The sequence below is a fragment of the Polistes canadensis genome, unplaced genomic scaffold, assembly GCF_001313835.1.
Source record: "Polistes canadensis isolate GaletaPanama2010 unplaced genomic scaffold, ASM131383v1 scaffold_177, whole genome shotgun sequence".
NCBI classification, from domain to species: domain Eukaryota; kingdom Metazoa; phylum Arthropoda; class Insecta; order Hymenoptera; family Vespidae; genus Polistes; species Polistes canadensis.
The window spans coordinates 45,537-68,510 of NW_014569724.1; the positions used below are offsets into that span (position 1 = coordinate 45,537).

The 22,974-nt window shown below is 34.7% G+C and overlaps 1 protein-coding gene across 3 annotated transcripts; it reads right to left on the reverse strand.

Moving 5' to 3' along the window:
• Window positions 1-775: 775 nt before the first annotated feature.
• LOC106789322 (lateral signaling target protein 2 homolog) lies at window positions 776-22,876 on the reverse strand. 3 transcript variants are annotated; one of them, XM_014753435.1, is made up of 5 exons: window positions 13,142-13,824; window positions 5,902-5,917; window positions 4,715-5,190; window positions 4,338-4,637; window positions 776-4,056 (listed from the first exon to the last, which is right to left on the reverse strand). In XM_014753435.1, the coding sequence occupies exons 1-5, from the start codon at window positions 13,260-13,262 to the stop codon at window positions 3,977-3,979; spliced, it is 993 nt and encodes a 330-aa protein (XP_014608921.1). In that variant the 5' UTR covers window positions 13,263-13,824; the 3' UTR covers window positions 776-3,976. The 3 variants fall into 3 exon arrangements, with proteins under 3 accessions (XP_014608921.1, XP_014608919.1, XP_014608920.1); XM_014753433.1 differs by lacking the exons at window positions 4,338-4,637; window positions 4,715-5,190; window positions 5,902-5,917; window positions 13,142-13,824 and adding exons at window positions 14,325-14,635; window positions 17,324-17,648; window positions 18,989-22,875 and having other exon boundaries at window positions 2,221-4,056; XM_014753434.1 differs by lacking the exons at window positions 776-4,056; window positions 4,338-4,637; window positions 4,715-5,190; window positions 5,902-5,917; window positions 13,142-13,824 and adding exons at window positions 13,848-13,976; window positions 14,325-14,635; window positions 17,324-17,648; window positions 18,989-22,876.
• Window positions 22,877-22,974: the final 98 nt, after the last annotated feature.

Sequence of the window (22,974 nt, forward strand, 5' to 3'; positions counted from 1 at the left end):
TTTTTTCTTGTTTCATTTTATTATATTTTATCTTTTCTTTTATGCTTAGAACATTATGCCTCTGGAACTTGTTTTAACTCGAGCGAATCGTTTTTGATCTTTTTCACCCCTTATACGATAAGATTTAAAATATCGTTTCATTCGTGACTGAGTACGTACCACCCTCGGGAAAGTATTTATTTTATTCTAATCGTTATTTAAAGCGTTCGTTAATTGCCAAAGAAATATTTATAAAATATATTTGAGTATTAGTGTCGTCACTAATTGTGAAACGAAATAAAAGAAGGAAGTAATTTTTTCGAAAATATCGGAGCTTAGAAGTTGGATTGAAAAAGGTTAGTTCAGTGCCTTTGTTTTTTTTTTTGTTAAATTTTAAACAGCAGACAAATTTTAGCAAATAAATATTTCTTTTTGATTTGCTCAACGTGAATATTTACTAATAGATTTTTCATTATCTTCTAACACGCGTAGATATTTATCAAGCACAGTATTATTAATCCTTTCGATATGGGAAGACGAAAGTGAAGGAAGCTCGGAATTTGGCTATAGTGTTTGTTTCTTTTCATTATGTTTATCAAGAAACGTGGTTAAAACAAGCGTTTGCGTTGTTATTTTTGGTTTTTCTTTTTTACTTTTCTCTTGAAATTTTCTTTCTAATGTTTATTGACGTAAAAACGTTTCCACGAAGTCACTTTGAACACACACAGACTCACGCATACATATACTTATATGAAACAAACAAACGGTTCATTCACCCTGGACTGTGATTGTCAAGAAAAAACATTGCTTTTTAGTTTTTACTGATCGTACGCATATATATATATATATATATATATATACTTTCATTCCATACACCCACATCGCGTTCTTTTTATTTCTTATAGGACACTTTTCAATTTTTTTCAAATTCATTTATTCTATAATACTATTTTATAAATATATTCTCCGGTGAAATATGAATATTCTTTCATTGAAATAGATTCTAACGTAAGACTTTACTATCCTCGAGTTTTCATCCCTTCTTCTAATCGAAGAAGATTTATTATTAGTCGGATATAGAGGCCAGAGTGCACTCATGAAATTTTATTCTTAAAAAGTGTGCTCGCATTTTTAAAATCGCGCGCTTGCCATAGTTTCACGTAAAAGCATTTATCATCGTCATCGTTCATTATTATTAATATTATTATTATTATTATTGTTATTGTTATTTGTTCTTCTTTTTATAGTATCGTGTTTAATAATATTATTACTATAATTATCACTATTATCATAACCATCAACTGTAATTAATATTATCATTATTATTATTATTATTATTATTATTATTATTATTATTATTATATTATATGAAGCCGATTTTAATGTTTTTCTAATAGGTTCTTTTTTTCCCCCCAAGTAGCGCTTACGAGGTTTTTTCTTGCCTATCTTTTTTCTTTTTTCCTTTCATTTTTATTTGTTATTGTTGTTGTTTTTACTTTTTGGTTTATTCTTTACATGCTTTAACGTTTAACATGGAACGTTCAAATTCGAGAAAATTGAAGGCAGTCTCACTACGTCGCTATTACGGTGAATACACCCAATGAAAGATAAAGATCTAAATTTAAAATTCGTACAAAGTTATGATTGTACGATGCATATTTGTATTATCATTTATTTCTATTTTCACCGTATTTTCTTTTCTTTCCTTTTTGTTTTTTTTTTCATGTTAGGCCAATCAATCGATGAGACTAACTATAGTAACGAAGTTTGAGGATAATACAGTGCTCGTTATTTTTTATTTTTAGTCTGAACAATCTTGGAAAGGAAAGAGGAAAAGAAGAGGATTTAGGAAAGATTTTGTTAAGAACGTGTTTTTTTCTTTTTAAGATCATTGAAGAAGACAAAAAGAAGAAAAAAAAATGTCTGTGGACTTTATTACTTTTTTGAAATTTGTTTTTTTAGAATCGATAGGTCAACGTTACGAGAATAATTTGATTAGATTAATAATAATGGGTACAAAATAAAACAGAGAAATCTATTGTTCATAGATTATCGTAATCTTCCTTCGAATGCCCATAATCTAATTACCTTGATCAATGAATTAACATGACTGATCCGATGTCAATGAATCCCATTACGATCCATCGTTCAGTCGAGTATAGTGGTATAATTTTGGTATTCCAGTTAATCAAAAATAAAATTTCTATTTTCGAGAATATTTTCTTAACAAATAGCAATTTCTTTTTTTTTATTTACAATCGACGCGTATAAGAATTATTGGCGCGAGGCAAAGAATAAAACTTTTCCGAGATTCGAGCAAATTGTCGATACCCTAAAATTTCATTTATTCGAATATCTGTACACACTTATTTCTTTTAGTTAAATTTTCTTTGGTTAAATCTCTTTCTTTTTTTTTTCGTTTTGCTTTTTAATTTTATTTTAGAGACGAATGATCGATTAATACAATATCTGTGGTAAATAATTTCCTGAGTTTTGCAAAGAAGCGATGTCAATTATAAATTATCTATGAGTTAGGTGTCTCTCTGCTTTTACTTTGTTTTTTTATTTTTTCTTTTTTCATTTTTTTTCTATTTCGGTACATACCCGTTGTCATAAAAAATCCAATGAATTTTCTAGCTCGAGATCGATCGATCGATTCGTCGATCCTGCGATGAATCGAATCATTTACAAAAAAACTCGATCGCGAGCGATCCTTTTTTAATTGCTATAGTTATACCTGATAAATGTTTAAACCTCGTAATATTATGTACGACGACGCGATCGTGCGTTTCTAAAAGACAATAATTTGATATCATACAAACAATTGACAACAATAATTTTGGCTCTTTATTCTCCTCTCTAGTATATATATATATATTTTTTTTCTTTCTTAATTTGTTTTTTTTTTCTGTAATTCTTACGATAATTCTTGATAATAATGAACATTGTATTTACATGGCTGTCTATGTGTAGCAAGTGAATCTAATTGATCGATAAAATTCTAATTAAATAATGAATCATTCAAGGATTCACATAGAAAAGGATCGAGATTGAACTTTTTGTTCATCAGAAAAAATAAACAAATGTCTGTTCATTCGAAATATAATTTGCTCGATCTTAATCTCATCTCCAAATGATTCTGAACTGCGATCATCCTGATTAGAAATCGTTTTGTTTAAACTATTTCTCTTCGTTGTCGGCATTCGGTATGCGAACGATTGTCGAGTCGTGTCTTTAACTCTTTTTTTATTATTTTATATTTTATTTTTTTTTTTAACCAAAAGGATTATTAGAAGAAAAAGAAAAAAAAGAAAAAAGTTATTTCGAGAAATGGCATCGACGCGGCATTCGTTCCACCAACAACAATAACGATCCAAAATGTGTTAAATTACAACAAGCAGTAGTCAATTACTGCCAAATGATTCCTGTCTAAGTTTTAACAGGAACAACATTTCACGTTGTCGATAAATAATAACGACAACTTGAAATATATATTCTATATAAATATATATCTCCGTTGCTGATTCCTTCTTCGAGTTCGTGAAATCGACCAATCGAAAGTTTCCATCTAACGGTGAAACTTGTACAGTACTTTGAAAACAATATCCCGATATTGGGACTAGTTTGATGAATTTAATTAGAGTACTAGTTTGCTATCAATCGAATTAATCAACATTGACTAATCTTATCGTCGATCTCTTTCGTTAATTAAATCTTAGATTAATTTTATTAGCGATTTTCCATTTGTTTCTTTCTTTTTTTTTTTTTCAATTTATTTATAGTAAAAAAACAGAAACGAGGATAACGTTTGAATTAGTCGAATTCTCGAAACGAGGAAATTCTACGGCCGTTGAAAATATTACACCTCCATACGTATCTTGAACGTATCTTGAACGTATCTTCTTCGATAAAATCTCCATGAAGCGTGGCATAGGTTTGCTGCAAAACCTTCGAAAAGTTAAATAGGATACATCCTTCATCTTGATAATCGTTGCCCTTAGGGAGGCACCGTTGCATTAACTGGCACGAAGGTGTCCCTGTTCAGAGAGTTCAGCAGCTCTTCGTTCTCTTTGCGAACTGGAACAATACAAATGTTTACAACCGCCAAAATGAATTCAAAGTAAAAGACATCATTTTTTTGATATCTTTTAAACTAGAACTTGTCTTGTCTCAATATTTTTCTTAATTTAAAATATACAAAAAGGAAAAAATAATCAGAACGGAAAAATGTGTTGCTTATTTATAATGTACTACTCTCGCGTATAATTTTGGATGAAAATTCAAATTAAAAAATGCAAAAGCTCTTCGAAGATCGATTATTAATAAAATATAATTGAATGTATTCCATAATGATTTACGTTGAGCGCGATGTTTTATTAAATCCTTAGGTCCTGTAGGAGGGCTGAGAAAGGAACTATGAGTCAAAGTGACCACGACTACGAGGACCGAGGCAGCCAGTAGAAACAAGAACGTTCCCAGAACGATCATAGCTATTCTACGATGACGTCTAGATTGTTCGGTATCTTGTTCATCCTCGAGGACTTTTCTCGCGGCTTCCTTGGTCTCGAATTTGGTAGGTCGAACGGAATCCTTTCGTCTAGTAGTCCCACTTCTTCGTGTTCTGTTCTTCTTCGATACGCTAGCTCTTCTTCCATCTCCTGAAGGAATCATCATCATCATCATCGTTCATTCACAAATCTTCCTCACTCTTCATGATAAATAATGATTATTTTACCTAAAGGAGTTGGTCTACCAGAACTATTGGCTCTCGAACGACTCGATTGAACGCTGGAACGTCGACTCGAGCGAGTTTCAACATCCAAATTGTGGGACGAACGTCTATTAGTATTGGACTGCGAACAACTCGAGTTTCTACGAGCTTTTTCAACTTTTATTGGCGTGTAGAGGGTAAAACGATCGTCAAGTTCTAAACAGATATTGTCCGGTGCCGGTGGTGGATACAAGGCCGAACGATCGTCCAACTGAACGCAATCAGAATTCGATCGATACGGACTGTCCGAGCTTTCCGTACGATAATAAAGCTCCGGTGTCGAGCTTTGACAATTTTCCACTGCTAAATCGTCCACGTAAAAAATTACCCTTTCCGAATACGTACCGGATCCACGTCTTACGCGATGATTTTCTTTAATGCTCGGCTTCATAGTAATTTTTAATTTATTCTCGACAACATTTTCTGATCTCTTCTTTTGTCTTATGAAAAAACAAAGACAATATGTGAATAAATTAAATAACAATTGTCCCGTTTCATTCTCACAGATTTCGATTTATTATTCGAGCTGTGAAATAATTAACAACAAAAAATATATATCACGAAAAACAGATTATTTTCTACGTTCTAAAGATGAATCACGTGTTTTAACAAAGCAGGGTCATGGGATAGGTGTAGCGTTCGTTCGTTTGCTCATTTTCTAAGAAAATTTCTAACGAGATTATTTTTGCTACGTCAAGCTCGTCGATGCTTTGCCATCTCGAAAATGTTATCCAACTTCTGAAATTCTTTTAGGATTTTGGAGGAACAAATATTTATATAAATAAAAATAAAAATAAAAAGAATATAGAGAATAGAAAAGAAAGGAGGAAGAGGAGGAGAGAGATAAGAGCGCATAATAAATATTTAAAAAGTTATTTTTGCATCGTTATAAAAAAAGGGGAATTAAAGCCGATCTACCCAAAGACATTATGTAGGTTATTCGGATTATGCGAGCAATTTTACAGGATAACGCACAATGGTATTCCTTTTTTTGTTGCTTTTTTTTCAATCATTTTTCCCACAGGACTTGAAACGATTAATATTATCTATTCCCTAGAATTAATCTAATGAAATTTACCTTCAAAAATACAAAGGAATATCACATCCTTGAATTAAATACTATTCGAAAGAATATTTTTATTAATACTCACAGTCGTTGGATTTGTCCTGTCGGTAATTAGAAGTTTTATGACGAATCCCTTTCAAAAGATGTTCGTTAGAATTCGTCGTTCCTCTCATTTCCTTCCTCTCTCTCTATCTATCTTTCTCTCTTTTAGATTCGTTAGATATTAATATGATTCTAAATAATAATATAAATGATTTCTAACTGTAATCCTTCATTCAAAAAATTTAATTGTAACACCTGTTCGCGTCGTGCGTCTTTTAATACGATCTTTTAAGTTGCTCACAAATGTTAACGCTTATAATATTTTCCTTAAAACGTCATGAACGAGAACCCGAAGACGATTAATAAAATGAATGCATTATTTTACTAAAATGTTCAACGATTATCTTCCTGACAAGAGAAAAAAAAGACTTCTTTGCTTGATCAATAGATTGATTGTGTTCGCATTATATCAACTCGTATTTAACGAACTCGACGATTTGTTATTCGTGTTCTGGTGTGACGTTCCAGATATCTTGTAACAACAAACTTCCTCTACAAACAATCTGACATGAGAGATAGAGATAGATAAAGAGAGAAAAAGGAAGAGAGAATGAATCACACTAATGTTAACGCAAAGAGTTGATAATGGCGAGAAGCGGAAGTAAGGATAGAAAAGCACTTCCGAATAACAAGGCTGCCATTGAGTTAGCTGGAAAAGGATTGCGCTTTTTCAAATGCTAGAATGAGGAGGAGGAGGAGGAGGAGGAAGAAGAAGAAGAAGAAGAAGAAGAAGAAGAAGAAGAAATGAATGTATACAGAGAGTAAGAAGAGCTGAAACGTCAGGTCTAGGTGTTAGACGTCACCCTTGAGTATATTGCGACGTATATTTTTAGCGACTAGGATCTACTAGGCCACCGATCCGCTTTCCATGTCTTTCTTCTCTTGCCTCGACCGCGTTTCCACGTATTTGTGTGTATATTTTTGCGCGCGCGCGTGTGTGTGTGTGTGTGAACGCGCATATGCGCGCGCGTGTCTAACCCTCGTGGGCCGGTATATAATGCACGGATAGCATAATGGTGCGCGCGCTCACATTCTACGTGCACGTCGATAAATATATACCTTAGTTCGGCGAATGTTTGCAACAACTCAAGCCCCGATAGATGATGATGATGATGATGATGATGATTCGACCGAAATTTAAGAAAAGAAAATTGTCCGAGTGTTTTTAAATAAAATTTCTTTAATATTCATTTGTTTTCTTCCTTTGAAAATTTGTAATCTAGAAATGTAATATTAGTGATCATCAAAGTAATGATTTCTTTAAATTTCTAGACACTTTGATATATTTATTAATTTGATTAATATAATTTTGTAATTTAAATTAAAATATATTATAAGGATTCATTTGTATAAATTCAAGGAATAATAAAGATCGAATGAATTGTATCGTTCTTTTTGATATTGACCGTGAAAATCTTCATTTTCGTATTAGCACAACAGGTGAACGTAGAGACGACGATTTCCTGAACCGAGGTATAATTTCGGAAATTCAATTTCCTTGGCACACAAGTCGTACGATTTGCTTTATTGCCTGCCATGTTCTAACGTGAGCACATTCGATCTAGGAAATTGGCAGCCCCCCGAGGAAGTCCAATTTAATTGATTCGATTGATGATGGATTTTGATGTTTTCTATATACGTGTAGAACGATATGTTAGAAAATTCTATCATAGATTAGATAATCTTGAGTAATTTTAAAGTTTGTGAGAAGAAACAGAAGGTTATATAGATTGTTGATTTTCGTCGTAAAAGCTTTTTTTATTACACGAAGTATACCGCAAAAACCACAAGTTTGATATTTAAAATGTAAATGCATTTTGGCCAAAAACAACACGATTTTTCAGGATATGACTGGTTTGAACGATTTCCTCTATGTACAAAAAAAACCAATAAATAGAGAAAGAGAGAGAGAGAGAGAGAGAGAGAGAGAGATGGGTGCTAATTCGATTGCAGTTAAATCAGTTTTACGTAGGAAACTAGGTACAAATTTGTCTCTGATGCGTTCGAACTAAACTCATGGGGAGGAAAAATGTTCACATAGTTCGTAGAACAAAAATGAACAAAAATTGCAATCAGAGAGAGAAAGAGAAAATTTTGTATTTGAAACTAGAGTGAAAATACGCTGTTGAAATAAATTAGCCATAGTTCATGACTTTCAACGTTTTCTGTATTAAAGTTGTTATCCCTACGAGCTTTCTAAAGGGTTTTATCATGAAAGAAAAATGAATATTCGCTTACCCATTCCTCATTGTACGAGGCGGTAATATTTTTCCGAAGGTACACCTTTAATCGAGGAGCTTTGAAAAAAATTAAAAGAAAAAGAAAAAAAACAAAAGAATTTATCTACTTTAATGAACATAAAAAAAAGAAATAGAAAAAGAAAAGAATAGACTATGTTGGGAAAGTCGAAATTTGGAAGTGGTTTAACGTGTATTCATCCTGATCTCATCTACGAAGGGACCTGTAGATATTGATAATCGATAGTACTCGCGTACTCGTTACCAATATTAGCATATACCAGTTCTCAACTGGTATAAGGACATTCGCATAATAATGAGTAGTAGTAGTAGTAGTAGTAGTGTAGTAGGATATGTATGTCGGGAAATGGAGGAAAGCGAGTGACAAGCGTAACAGGTGATATAACCGCATGAAATGCAAAAGGAAGTGCACCAATCCATATTATAGTGAAACCACAACCGATTTTTCAATTGCATTCGCAACAGCTGCACCTATTCCTACGATCTCCGATTTTTCTCATTGGATATATATTGATTCTACCTTTAGGAAATCAAATTTCAGAGAAACCTTAAGAAACGGTGTTCGTTCGGGTCTCCTTGAAAATGATTATAGTTCGATCCTAGTGTTTTCAGAAGGATCAGTCATTTTAAACGAATTATCTGTTATTTGGTTACAGAAGAAAATGTTAAATCAAAAATTTATTTTGAAATATTATTTGAATATTATATTGAATATTTTTTCTTACAATTCAATGCCAGTAACAGTCTTCAAAGTATGATTTGTTAAAGAAATAAAAAGAAAAATCTTGCAGTTGGTATTGCATTTTGCATTTGATACGGCGACAGAAAGGAAGAGGAGATACTTTTTATGATCTTTCTTCGAATTAAAAGAAGATTGGAAAATAGTAATATGATAGACACACAGGTGTTCTATTTTCTGCCTGCTAAGGAAGAATATAAACAGGTTGTTATTTTTATAAACGTATACATAAAACTGTCTTCTTTCGATTTTTATTTCGACGAGGGAAAATATGTAAGAAAAGAAAGAAAAAAAGAAAATGCAATCTTATTAATACGAACTTCTTTTAAACGTATATTTAGATTCATCTCATATAACGTGAACGAAATTTTGCATTGCCGTGAAATAAATGATTGTCTAGATGGATTCAGTTTAATGTATCGTTGTCTTTATTCCAAGTGATTCGATTTGGTGATGCACTCGATGAAAAGAATTTAGATGAAAGATGAATTAAACAAGTAGAAGGGACTTTTACATTGTTAATAAATCTTTTAATAGGATTGAATTTGAAATTACACATTTGTCTCTCTTTACTAAAAATAAATATGGGGTCTACGCGACCCGACCATTGTAAGCTCTCGTAAATGATAAAAAGTATCGAATATCTAAAAGGAAAGGGAGATCAATTGGAACAATTAATTTTCCTTGACCCGTAATGAAAAATTCAATAAATGAAAGCTCTTAGGAAAGATGAATCATGTATTTTTACTTGTATAATTTTAAGGATAACGAGAGAGACTATCTTATGCGAATTCATACTTGGATGAAATGAGTAATAAGATAAACTCATTTTTTGTAGTAAAAAAATGCTTAAATATTCTAAATATATCTCTCTGCTTATTAAGTCTAATAAACTTATTTTTACGACGCTTTTGTACACGATACTCATTTTTTAATAATAATCTCTACAAATTTTCCCGTTATGCTAATTTAGCAAAAATTAAATTAATCCGATAACGAATTTTAATCCTGTTATAATATTTTTATTGTTCGAAATTTATTAGGAGTCTTAATAATATCTTCTTGTCTATTAATTCAATAAGTTTATATTTATCTGATGCTAATTCTATTAAAATAATTCTTATTTCATTTTTTAATTTTAATTATTTAATATAAAATAATTGCTGAGCACAGAGATGTTGCAAAAAATATCGATTAAAATTTAAAAACGAGTCACGATCATATATTCTCCTTACTTTTGTCTAATATTCTCGAAGAAATTGGACTTGAAATAATAATTCAAGAGACCGGTCAAAGTAACCGTGGATTTTTATTGAACAACTTTAGACATGCAAAAAGTAGAAAGTATCATTGGTAGTTCGGTTAAACGTCAAGAACGATGATACCAATCTATATTCGTCTTTTTAATGACCAACGTAAAAATTGAAAGGCATTCGAAAGAAAATCAGATCTTGCTTCTCGTATATTCGACCTGATTCTTCTTATAAATAAAAGTATTTTAACATTGTTAACAACGGACACTAGACATAAAGAAATATTATACCAAAATGTTATGTTTCGAACAAACGAGTTCTCTCTCTTTCTTATTCCTGTTAAATATGAGCTTGTTGGCATAAATTTGGGGCCTGATGACAACGAAACTACTTTCTTCCACGAACTTGGATACTTTATAATCGAAGTTTTGTAAAAGTAAAACAGAAAAGTTGTACGAATTTTACCAACTATGACGTAGGTAGAGAGAATAAATAAAAAGAGACGAAAAAAAAATATATAAAAAGAACTACTACTACCACCGTCGAAGGAAAAGGACGATAAAATTTTGTCTCCCATTTTCGACCGATTGTTTTTTTCTCTTCTGGTTACAAGAAGCATCAAATCGCGAGTTAAAGAAAACATATAGAAAAAGTTCGCGGGTTGCCTTTAAAATTCCAGATTTATTTTTAGGTTAGTACTACATGAGAATATGTGGATCGAGAGAGAGAGAGAGAGAGAGAGAGAGAGAGAGAGAGAGAGAGAGAGAGAACACGTCATGTCGAGCAGAAAAATAATGAACCCCACGTCGATGAAATTTTTGTCGGAAGTGGGTCGTGTCTTTGTTCTATTCGGACAATTATTGAATTGAACTTTGGGTGGATAGTGTTGTCGTTTCTTTTAAAAAGGATTCAACTAAATTGATGATAAAAAGAAAAAGAAAAGAAAATGATCAGTCGTTCGCGAATAATAATCAACGATCGCGAATTTTGGATAACAACGATGAAAATTCATACCAGAAAGATTCGATTCTCTCATGGATGTTTTTATCTGTCGAATTTATCTAACACTTCTCTTATTAATTTTATTGTAGTTATTTGATACATTATATTCCGGTACTTCTAAACTCGCGGAATAATTAAAAGAAAAAAATGAAATATTCAAAGAAAAAAAATGAAAGTTAACGAACCCGACCTACCTTACTCGGCAACTTACTCCTATTTTTACTTTTCGAATATCGAGAGAGTTCCTATAATTAGAGATGTTACGGAAACGCAGTAAGACTAACCTGCGAAAAGTTTCGAAGATATTTATTATGCCACGTGATTAATCTTGTCGAATAAAATCGCTTTGAAAAATAATGAAATTTGTATCTTTTTGTTACTAGACATAAAAAGAAATGTTCATATATTTAACGATCAATTTAGAATAATTCAAATAATATCTAAGGTAACTTTATGTTATTCCATAGAGAACACCTGTTAGGGTATAAGACACACGAACTATGAAGACCTAGTTGAAATGCATGGAAAGATTAATGATCTTACTTTGGGGAATGAAAATCAATTGGGACAACGTCTGCTTTTGATACTGCTAATACTAAAACTACTACCAAGAAACATTGATTATAAATATTAATGCTATTAAAATATTACAGAAAAAAAAGAAAGAAGATAGGAATGTGTTTTTGCAAGTTACTAATTAAACGAATAATTAAATAGGTGAAAATCATTTTAAAACTAACGAGCGAGAAAGGAAGAATGTTCATTTACGTTTAGTAATAGAATTTTACCTAGCAGATAAATTATTTTTTCGATAGGGAAATAAAAAGCATTAACGCATATACAGGCACACGCGCGCGCGAACAAATTTACAACGAAGCGTAATACACCTTACTAATTTCTACAGTTAAATATTTTTCTACTTCAGATCTACGCTCCTCTACGATGCATTCATTGGAACTGCATTTCTCCGGAAGCGATATCGCGCTATGTACCACCGAATTGCACTTCTTACGGGAAACGAATAAAATTTTTGATATACTCTTTCTAAATGCATTCTCCTTTTTGATGTAATCAAAATTAAATATTTTCTACCAAGATAAAAAAAAAAAAAAACTAATAAAAAACTATGATCATCCTTGTATATTCTGAAACGTTGAAAAACATGTTAGTTTACGAGTGATGTCAAGAAAATATTTAATCCGAAAATCCAACTAAACATTTCACTCATTTCACGTGTCTTTAACAAAATGCACATACACTCCCCAACAACAAAAACAACAACAATAACAACGACAACAACAACAACGACAAAAAAGAAGCTACTCTTCACTACCTGTCGAATTGATTCTTCTTTATTCAAAGATGATAATCCTTGCATGTAAAATAAAAGAATAGATAAAACAATACACACGCAAACGCGCATACACACAACAAACAACACACGCACACGTACACGTTTAGAAGCGAACGTGCTCGGGGATAAAATAGAAATCGTGGGAATTCACAAAAGCTCTCTTGCTTTGCACGACAAAGGATTTAGACGTGATGACACGAAGGATATCGAACTCGACACACTTTGTAGAGACTTTCCGCACAAGAGTGAGAGTGAAAGAGAGAGAAACATAGAGAGATAGAGTAGAGAAAGAGAGAGAGAGAGAGGGAAGGAAAAGGAAAGCAAGTGGTTGGATCGGGAAAGGTTTTCGAAATGAGAAAAGCACAGGAGTGTCGACTTCGAAGCGGTTCTACCACGGAAATCCGACGGTCGACTGGAGGATTCGCAGACGTGCGCCTTTAATTTAGAGGCGTGGAGCGCTCTCAAGCTCGCAGCAGCATACGGTGCATCTACCTACGCCATTTCTACCTGGGATCTGTGTTTTGTGTGTTATACGTGCACATACCGAAATCACAATGTAAAACTAACGAAATTCTAGCTAGATACTATTTTCTCATTCCATTTATCTACTTTTTTACTTTTTTTTTTCTTTCTCTCCGTATTTCCTATATACGTTTTTGTAGAAGTAACTTTATCGTGTAGCGGAACGAACAAGCCTGTTAATTTGGCTAACAAAGTCCATCCCCTTTTGTCTTCCATTTATTTCGTTTTTCTTTTCTTTCTTTTTGATAATTGTATAGAGTTCTTTTTTCTTGTTTGGTAACACTCTAAGAGTTACCAGGATCAGAGCTAGTTTCGTCGAGTTGATTTTTTTTTGAATTTGCTTGTTCAATTAAATCGGTTACAACGACGTTAGGAACGTTCTTAATCTTAGAATCATTTAGAACGAAATATGATTTTTCTTTATTCTTGATTCATGGTAGGTAATACATCTAATCCATTCGGACGGTAGATGGTGTCGCTACCTCGTTCAGATACCAAATAAAAGCGTCGTTTCCTCTATCGACGAATCGCGAGAACCTTCAAGGATAAAATTCGTATTGAAAGATTGACACTGCTTGCAATTTCATCTTGGCATCTCGGTGTTTTCCCTTGGGGAGGACGATTTCAATGTTTTATGATGTCGGACCGAGCATTTTCTGAATACTTTTGAAATAAATTCCTCTTCTTCGTGTTCCCAATCCAAAGCTCTCTCTCTCTTTCTCTCTCTCTCTCTCTCTCTCTCTTTTTCTCTATGTTTTCTTTTTCTTCTTTCTTTTCTTTTCTTTTTTTATTTTCCTTCTTTTGTATAAGAGAAAAATTGATATTTCTACTTTACGGATCATTTTATTTCTCTTTCTCTATTTTTTTTTCTTCTTCAAGTTCATAGTCCAAAAAAGACGTAGATCTCGGGAAAATGGTTGTACTTTTTTTCTGGAATAGAATTGTGATATTCCGGAAATGAGGCGTTGATAATGTAGAACAGTTCGAGTAATGTCAAAACTGGAAGCGTTGGGATAAGTTAGATTCGAGGGGAAAAGTTTGAAATTCAGTCGGAACCAACTTTTAGCCGAGATGAAATTTATTCCATATTCGCGATGCACAATACGAATTTTAAATGCAAAATCGATAGCATCGATAATACAGTGAAACGAGGTTCCGAATGAAAAATTCGTAGAGCTTTCGCATGTTTGAATCAGAATCCGTATGCCCCTCCACCCCCCACCCTCCCACAAAAAAACAAAATGAAGATCGAACGATATGATTTAGGATAAAGCTTACCCATGTCATCGATGATCGGTGCCATTCTGAGGGTGACTCCGACCAGAAGCAAGGACATAGCCAAAAGTAGGCAAGCCGTGGCAACAATAGTCCACCTGGCACGAGGTGGTAGTTCATCCGGACCAACTATTTCCTCCTCCGGTTCAACCGACTCGATTCTTCGTCGCTTTCGTTTTCGCTTTTTTCTCGGCCTATGATAAGTCTCTCGTGGTTCCTGAATTTTTTCAGGACCGCTCAATGTTTCCTCCTCTTCCAATTCATCGGCTATGTTCAACGCCAAATAATCCTCGTCCTCGTCGTAATGAATCTTCCTGCGAAAACAGTTACTAATATGAAAAATACAGATTCGTATTTGAACAAACGAGCGTACGAAAAGTTTAGTGCCAGGAAACTTGAATCGTCCTAAGTTTCTTATCAAATATCTTATATTTGAATATAATAATACACCTCGGAGTGTTCCGTAAAACTTCGATATTCAAAACGGTTGAAATGAGAAGATCTTTTACATTCCCTTTTACATCCTTTTAATTAAAACTTGCCTATTTTCTCGAGCGTTCTCGGCAACGAGAAACGATAAGTCATTTCTGTTATTCGCCAACGTGTTAGTTCTTATTGTTAACGACTAAAGAAAATGCAAGAGCACGGTGTAAGTATATATGTGTATGCATGTATATGTGGTTGTAGGAGTACCTCCTCTATCGATCAAAATGGGGCTGCATTGTTCGGCAAATCTGACAAGTTAATGTTTATTCCTGTCGTTCGAGTAGACGAGAAGGAGGAATCGAATGATCTGTTAGTGTTGGAACGTTAGAAAGTTATATTTAGCAGTGGTACGAGATTTTCTAAACGATCTGATCTTCGACTTCGTAACATCTATTCTATTTCCGGAATATCATTCAACTGTGATGGGGATGCGTTATGATTCTCAAATATTTATGTCATTCCGACGAGTTACGTCTGTTCGAAATTATTAAATTTACCATTTAACATAGGAGCAAACTATCTCTTTCCAACTAAATTCGTTCCCTTCTATTCCATTACGAATGACAACGAGCTTTATGCAAGTCGCATGTATAATAATCGTTTGACGTTGTACATAGCTGTTCGAGTTTAGTATGAGCAGGCATGTAAAGGTCAAGATGCGCTTTAAAAACTATAATTCTCCTCGTCGTAAGCGATGACGTACGTTATCAAGCGCAACGTTTCTTCCCCTTACCCCCCTAAATCATGCATTATTATTCGATTTTACTATACCGTGATATATATATATATATACTACAAATAACGATATAAAACTAAATCTGGATAACGATCTTTTTTCCTGATAGAAAGAAAGATGGAAAATTTAAATAAAACATAAATAATTGATAAATGCTAGCTAAAAGATAGATTATCTTCATTTGCACATTGTCATTCGTAATTAATAAAATATTCCTGGAGAAGTAGAATAAAAAAATGAATAAATAAATAAAATTAAAAAAAAGGAAAAAGAGAGAGGAGGGGCAAAATAGAAGAATCGATTATACAAAGTTGAAATTTTTCCTGATACCACAAATGTTCACCCGACCCAGATTTGACTTCGTCGACAATGCCTAGAGTTAAGAATCGCTACTTTAGAAACTACGTCAAGTGGTACGGGTCGACGTTAAGTCAGACAAAGAAATAGAGGCCAGCTAGTATTTTCTACCTTAAGCTTCCCAACTGTATTTGCATAATTTTCTCAGGAACTTGATCGATTTTCTACGCAAGCGTTAAACGTAATACCAATGATAACCGTTGTAATATAAAAATTCCTTTCTTTTGCAATAAAAACATTTGCCGCGTCCATCAACAAAACTCGATGAAAACTCGATAAAAATTGGATACTATAAATAATTACCGTGGGGATAAAAAGAAATCTTATAAACAATTGAAATTTAATCAAAGAAAGGATAGGATCGGAAAGATGGCAGGGGGAGGGGAGGAAGGAAAAGAATCGATTCTTCGGGTGCAATAAATTTTTTATCGAGCTTCGAAAAATACATTTCATTTCGTTCGTTCATCCGTCCGTTTTATTGCTTTGACTGTACTTAATAAAAGAAAAAAAGAAAAAATAAGAACGGAAGAAAAATAGATTGTAAACCGGGGGAGTTTCTACATCAAAGCGCTTTTAACAGGGAGAGAGAGAGAGAGAGAGAAAGAGAGACGGCGAGTGATTCAGTTTAAAATTGAGTTGGACAACGAAGAATAGCTCGGCGTTCAGGGCGTTTGCTCGCATACGTCACGAGTATAAAGGTTACAACATGTTACTATCTCTCTCTCTCTCTCTCTCTCTATCTTTCTACCGATAGATAAAAGTTAGAATACAGGATTTCACGGATGAAAAGCGTCGTAGAAAAAAGATCGAAATTCCGATGATGATGATGATGATCATGACGAAGGTAAGGAAAGGCATCATCATCGGACCATCCCAACGAGAATACCTTCAACATTGAAGTAGCAGCTGGTTATCTATTTCCAACCGGCGTAGTTTCATTACACAATTCAACATTGGTTCATTCCTATTTTATTCGAGAACTCGTTCAATCTTTCTTCATTCTCCAACGATACATCATAACTACGAATAAGACGAACATCATCAACTATCACGCATGACCCACTTTTGCTAAAACATTTCTTGTTTTTGTAGGAAATTTTTATTTAAAGTAGACTATAGAAAGAAGAAGAAGAAGAAGAAGAAGAAAATGATGATAGCTTAATGTAAACTAAAAAATATAGTATCTGTTTATTTTATATTTTTAGGAAACTTTGGGAGTCATTAAAACGGCGAGTGTGCATCGTGTTCGTTGACTTAACTTGAAATGAAAAATACATACACAAACAAGCGCGCGTGCAAAGAGCTACATTAACCGAGGGTTTTTCTTTTGTATTTTTTTTTTTTAAGAACCGTCTAAGGTAAAAAAGAAACTAAATGGAAGGAGCATATGTGTGTGTGTGTGTTTTTTTTTTCTAAGACTTACAATTGAGCTGTGCTTTGGGAAAAGTTGCAGGCACTTCGGTGCAGTCGCGGATACTCGCAGGAGTCGCTAAGAGCCTCTCTTGTCCTTTTAAAGTTTATCAATGCCAAATCTTGTTCCCCGTTGATGTCGAGTAGTTCGAGACGAGCTTCAAGACCAGCTTCGAGACGAGCTTCGAGACCAGCTTCGAGACCAGCTTCGAGACCAGCTTCGAGACCAGCTTGAATATCCGTCAAGTTACTTTGAAGTAGACGAGGACTCTTAGAAGAATGTCTACGTTTTTTCCGTGGACTTCGTGGACTCTCCGAAGCTCTTCTTCTTCCTTTACCTAAAAGTACACACAGACAAAAAGAACAATTGACCCAATCTTTCGATCTCTCCTCTTTTATCTTTTTCTTTTTTTTTATCATTTTTCATTTTCTTTTCTTCTTCCTCGTCTCATCGAAATTATCATCTTCGCAATCGGCAAAGGGTGAGAGGGATGGGACACTACTGATTTTATCCGAAAATTTCGATGGCCCGAATGTTCTTATCGATTTATCTCGTTCGCGCGGAATACAAAGGACACACGTAGACACAACCAATCAACCATTAATACTCGTTTATATTGAACAGGATCGAATTAAGCGTTAATTAAAATCGATTAGACGTTAATTAAAAATAGAAATAACCACCAATCGATATCCAAATCTATTATAGTTATTTCTAATTAACCGAATTTCATTGTGTCTATGTCGTTAATTAATTTTCGTTAATTATCATTCGACTTATTTACATCCTTGGTTATCGTTCGACATAATGTTTAATAAAGTGAGAGTAAAATGTTGATTAAAACGTATTACGCGTAATGAAAAGAGGGAGGAAGGGGTGTAGGGCAGGAAGAAACAAAAATATTAGCTTCCTTTTGAAACTAAGTTTATCCGCAAAATTTCGCCAGGGATATCGAATAACCAGAGGGTTGGATAAATTAACGAAGTGGTTGCACGATCGAATATCAACTTCATAGTTGGCTTCCCGCATAGGATACGCATGTAAATTCCATGCAATTGGTTTACTTTGCTACTGACGAGTCTCCCTCAGCGTTCTATCTCGCCAGAGAGAAAGAAATATAGTTTCGTTGGGTTAACTTTTGAAATGAAAATTAATAATACAATGATTGAAAATATTCGAACGTATGTCTGAAAAATAACTTTTCTAATATAATTTAATTACCATTTTAATATATCTCCATTAATATTGGAATGTTAATTATAAGAATACTCTTTCCTTTGAATAAAGTTTAAACACTCGTATAAGAGTTTTCGCTTGGCTTATTTTTAACACAAACTTCCTACCCAATACTACAGCTCGATATTCTTACCGAAGAAGTTCACAGTACTGGGTCCTCGAACTTTCTTACGAGCTATTCTTGGTTATCCATTGACTTTTATTTTCAAGGAAAACGTCTTGAACGCGTACGTTTGGATTTCTCTTGGAGTCAAATAGCCAACCTTCTTGAATAATAGACTTCTCAAATTGATCGTTGAACGTTACTACAAAGCATTGTGTTTGCTTGCGTTCCGTATGAATTTTCGAAGCTAAAGTTCCTCGTCAAAAATACGCGTAAATAAAGATCGAAAATCAAACGAAGATATTTAAATGAATTCAATGAAAATAAATAATACTCACCGTGATGCGATTTGTGTTGTTGATGACGATTCATCGAGTCCTCGATGTAATCGCAGGGAGCTGAATCGTGTCGTCTACGACGTTGATGATGATGATGGTAATGACTCTTCCTTCTATGTTGATGATGATGATATTGTTGTTGATGACGGTGATGATGATGATGGTGGTGATGATGATGGTGGTGGGGGGGATGGTTCAACGACGAGGAGGCCGTGGAAGTCGAGGTCAATCTTGGACGACGTGGAGTGGTTGGTGCACTCCCTGAACGTTTGCCGATCGTCGATGATGCCTTCATCGCCTCCACCTTTGTTTCCACCAATGCTGCGAGGACGGCTTCGAGACGTGCCACCTCCACGCCGCCGCCGCTACCATCGTTTGTTGAGACTGCTTTGTCAGCGACATCAGAAGTCGACGGCATAACCGTCATCTCTTCGGTTAAACTTGGTGCATTACTCCCACGATGCTTTCACTGCTTTATCATCAACGTACTATCCCAATTTCCCCTTTTGATCCTATTATTTTCATCTCGTCTCTCCTCAATCCGTACTCGATCCAAGGTTCATTTTCAAAATGGTCACAATTGTACGAGAACAATTACGGTATCCCACGATTATGGTCGGGATTAAGTTCCTCGATAATCAAGACCATTTTATACTTCGATACGTTTTTTCCCCCATGTCCCTTGATAAAAATAAACAACAAATAGGCAACAAAAGGTTTCTTCTTTTTTTCTTCCCAACGACAGATGATAATCTCTCCGTCGTTCCTTAATTTTTCTGATTACGTTTAAGCGAACAACCCCAAACGATATTATCTGATCGTAAGAATCGTTCGTACGATCGTGCACACCACGTTTTCCAAATCCTCGTATTCTCCTCGGCTGCAGGATTTTATTAGCGTTACTGACGACGAGTAACGAATTTCCATTCCCATGATGATCGGAATCGATTTTTCTCGAGATAACCTTTCGCGTAACTCCCTTTTTTTACTCCCAACGAATTTAATCGATGATAACCTCGCGAGGGAACAATCGGACCATTTGGCCTGAGTTCAAACTCAACTCGAGCGCGTAACGTTCGATACGAGCTTCATCATTTTCTCCTTTTTCTCCTCTCTCTCTCTCTCTATTTTTTTTGTCTTCCTTTTTTACCTCATCAATCAAGTTTGAACAAACCAAGACAAAAATTAGGAAGATAGGAAACTTTTTTTCGCAAAAGAGAATCTGTTAGGGAGTTTCGTTAGTACCGTTGTCAATAAGTTCGTGTTTGATTTGTTTTTTTCCCCCGTAAAACGTTTCAAACAATAATTCCTCGTGGTTCCAAAAACTCTGGATAAAAGTTAAATTACGACCTTCGGTTTTTCAATTATCGGTCAGAAATATACCAACCGGAATCATAAATTCTTTAAAAGCTCATCAAGCAAATGATTGTAGGAACTCTGGGGGGGTGGGGTGATGATCTTGAATATCGGATATTTTCTTGTTCTTTTTTTTTCTCTTGTTTTTTATCGACTATCATATCATCCCCCCACAGGATACCATATGTCAAGGTGTATCGAATAAGAGACCAAGCGAAGATTAAAAATTGAATTGTACGAGGGAACGAGAAGGATTATAAGCTTGCGCCGGAGAGGAGATGTCGGTGTGTTAGGTTGTTTTTGCCCGGCCAACTTCCCTCGACCCTTCCTAGTCTTTCTCTCGCGTAGCAGCTAACGACCTCGTTCCTCCTTCCTAGGGGATTCCTAGCCATACCACCTTCACCGTGTGTCGACTAGCTGAACCCGGCCAACATCTCTTAATTCTCCCTTTCTCCTCCTTATTCCTTTAATCTTTCTGGTCTTCGTGTTTCTGAGGCAAGGGCCGAGGGAAGCCACCACCTTAAACCAACTGTAACCTTGACTAAAACAATACACCACAGCAGCCGATACTCGACGATTATTTTTATTATTATATCGTATTATACCAAATATCAATTTTGGATTATTTTTTGATCATTCCTTCATTACTATTCTCGGTTAATACAGAAGTTATATGACCTGCTGATAAATGTGTCTAACCTTCCAAGATAAATTCCTCGATAGAGTTTGAACTATCTTTTCTTCAAAGCCGTGTTGTTACTTCCATTATCGAATTGTTTTACCAAAGGCCGAACAAAAAATATGCTCGAAGCGTGGGAGACGACAACAGTTTGATTCATCTCACGTTCCTTGCTAAACTTTCTTGGTGATTGATATGTTTTACTCGCGAACTACTGCTGCTGCGTTTTTTTTCCTTTTCCTTCTGAAGATTCACTCACACTCCCTATCTTCTTTTTTTTTTCTTTCCCCTTTCTTTTTTTCTTTCTTTCTTATCGCATGTAATGCGCAACAGGATAGTATTGTGTTCTCATCGATTACACTGCTCATAAATCAAACCAGGCTGATACTGCTTGTCAAGATGAAAGGGAGACTTTTAAATCGAAAATAAAGATAAGGAGGGGGATGAACGAGGATGAACAGAAGAAGAAACTCCAAGCGTCACGGTTGGTCTTATTATTCGCCAATTCTCATTCTTCTTCGTTCATGAGAGACAAAACGAAAAATATCGTAGAACAAAATGGGAACGAATATTATTTTATTTTTTGGTTTGTTCTTCCACAGGCCATTGACGATTCGTCGAAAATCCGAAAAATTTATCTTCCTTCTCTTCCTCCTCTTCTTCTTCTTCTTCTTCTTTCTGAGGAATGACGATGATGGTAAAGTATTCGTTAAAAAAAAAAAGAAGAAAGGTTGATCTCTTCGATTTATTTTTTCTAAGAAGTATCTTCTCGGAGATGTAGTATCCCGTTAGTTTAAAAAATTCAGTTGATGTCCAAGTAGGTTTATCTTCTCCTTGGCTCGAAATTTAAAGAGCCTCTCCTATTGGAGATAATTGGATAAAGAGAGAGAGAGAGAGAGAGAGAGAGAGAGAGAGAGAGAGAGAGAGAGAGAAAGAAAGAAAGAGAGATAGATAGATGCATGCAGAAGTGTCACGAGTTCATCGATCTCGATACAAATTTTCCAAACTTGCTGTATTAAGGTATCAAATAATGTTGATACCTTGGTATTATAGAATAAAAGAAAGACAAAGTGAAGAAAAAAATGGAACGAAATGATAAATAATGCAAAATAGATAGCAATAGATAGAGAAAATTAGGGGAAGACGTAAAGGTAATTTGATCTCGACGGGTTGAAAGCTCGTAGGTTGAGCTAGCCCAAAAGTCGTTGTACACATTGCAGTTAGCGCAGATGTCACGGTGTCCACTATAGCTCGTGAATAGAAAAAGGTTAGGAGAGGGAGAGAGAGAGAGAGAGAGAGAGAGAGAAAAAGGGTGAGAAGGGGGAAAAGGTTATCGTGGTAGGGCAAAAGAATAAATTCACGCTAGTGTACTGGCTCCTCTGTCTGGCCTCGAAAATTCTTCGAAGGGTTTCTCAGAAAGTCACTGCGGTTCAACTAAGCTTCTCACGCGCGCTTTTTTTATCATATATTTTCGCGTATCGCGTAAGAATTTGTACCCAAGTATGCGTGGAATTGAAGGAAGACTAGAAAAAAAAAAAGAAAAGAAAAGGATAGAGAGAGAGAGAGAGAGAGAGAGAGAGAGAGAGAGAGAGAGAGAGAGAGAAAGGGTACGATTTAAACGAAAGATTGATGAATGATATTAGAAACGCACGTTATAAAATTATACACGGTTGTCGCAGAAAAACAAAGCTATATTCTAAGTTTTTGATCGTACGGATAAACTATATATAGTTCTTATTATATATTAATATATATTTGAAAAAGAAATAAAAGTAAGGCTCGTCTACACGTCACGACGAAGGGGTTTGTGTTGCGTGCGCGAGTGCTAGCGATCGGCAGAATACTGGGGAGGATAGTAGCGTCGTGTAGCAGACAGGCTGGTGGTGGTGGGCAGGTAGTCGTTCTGGCAGGGATGCGTTCACTTCCACTCCCCACCCCTTACACAAGCACC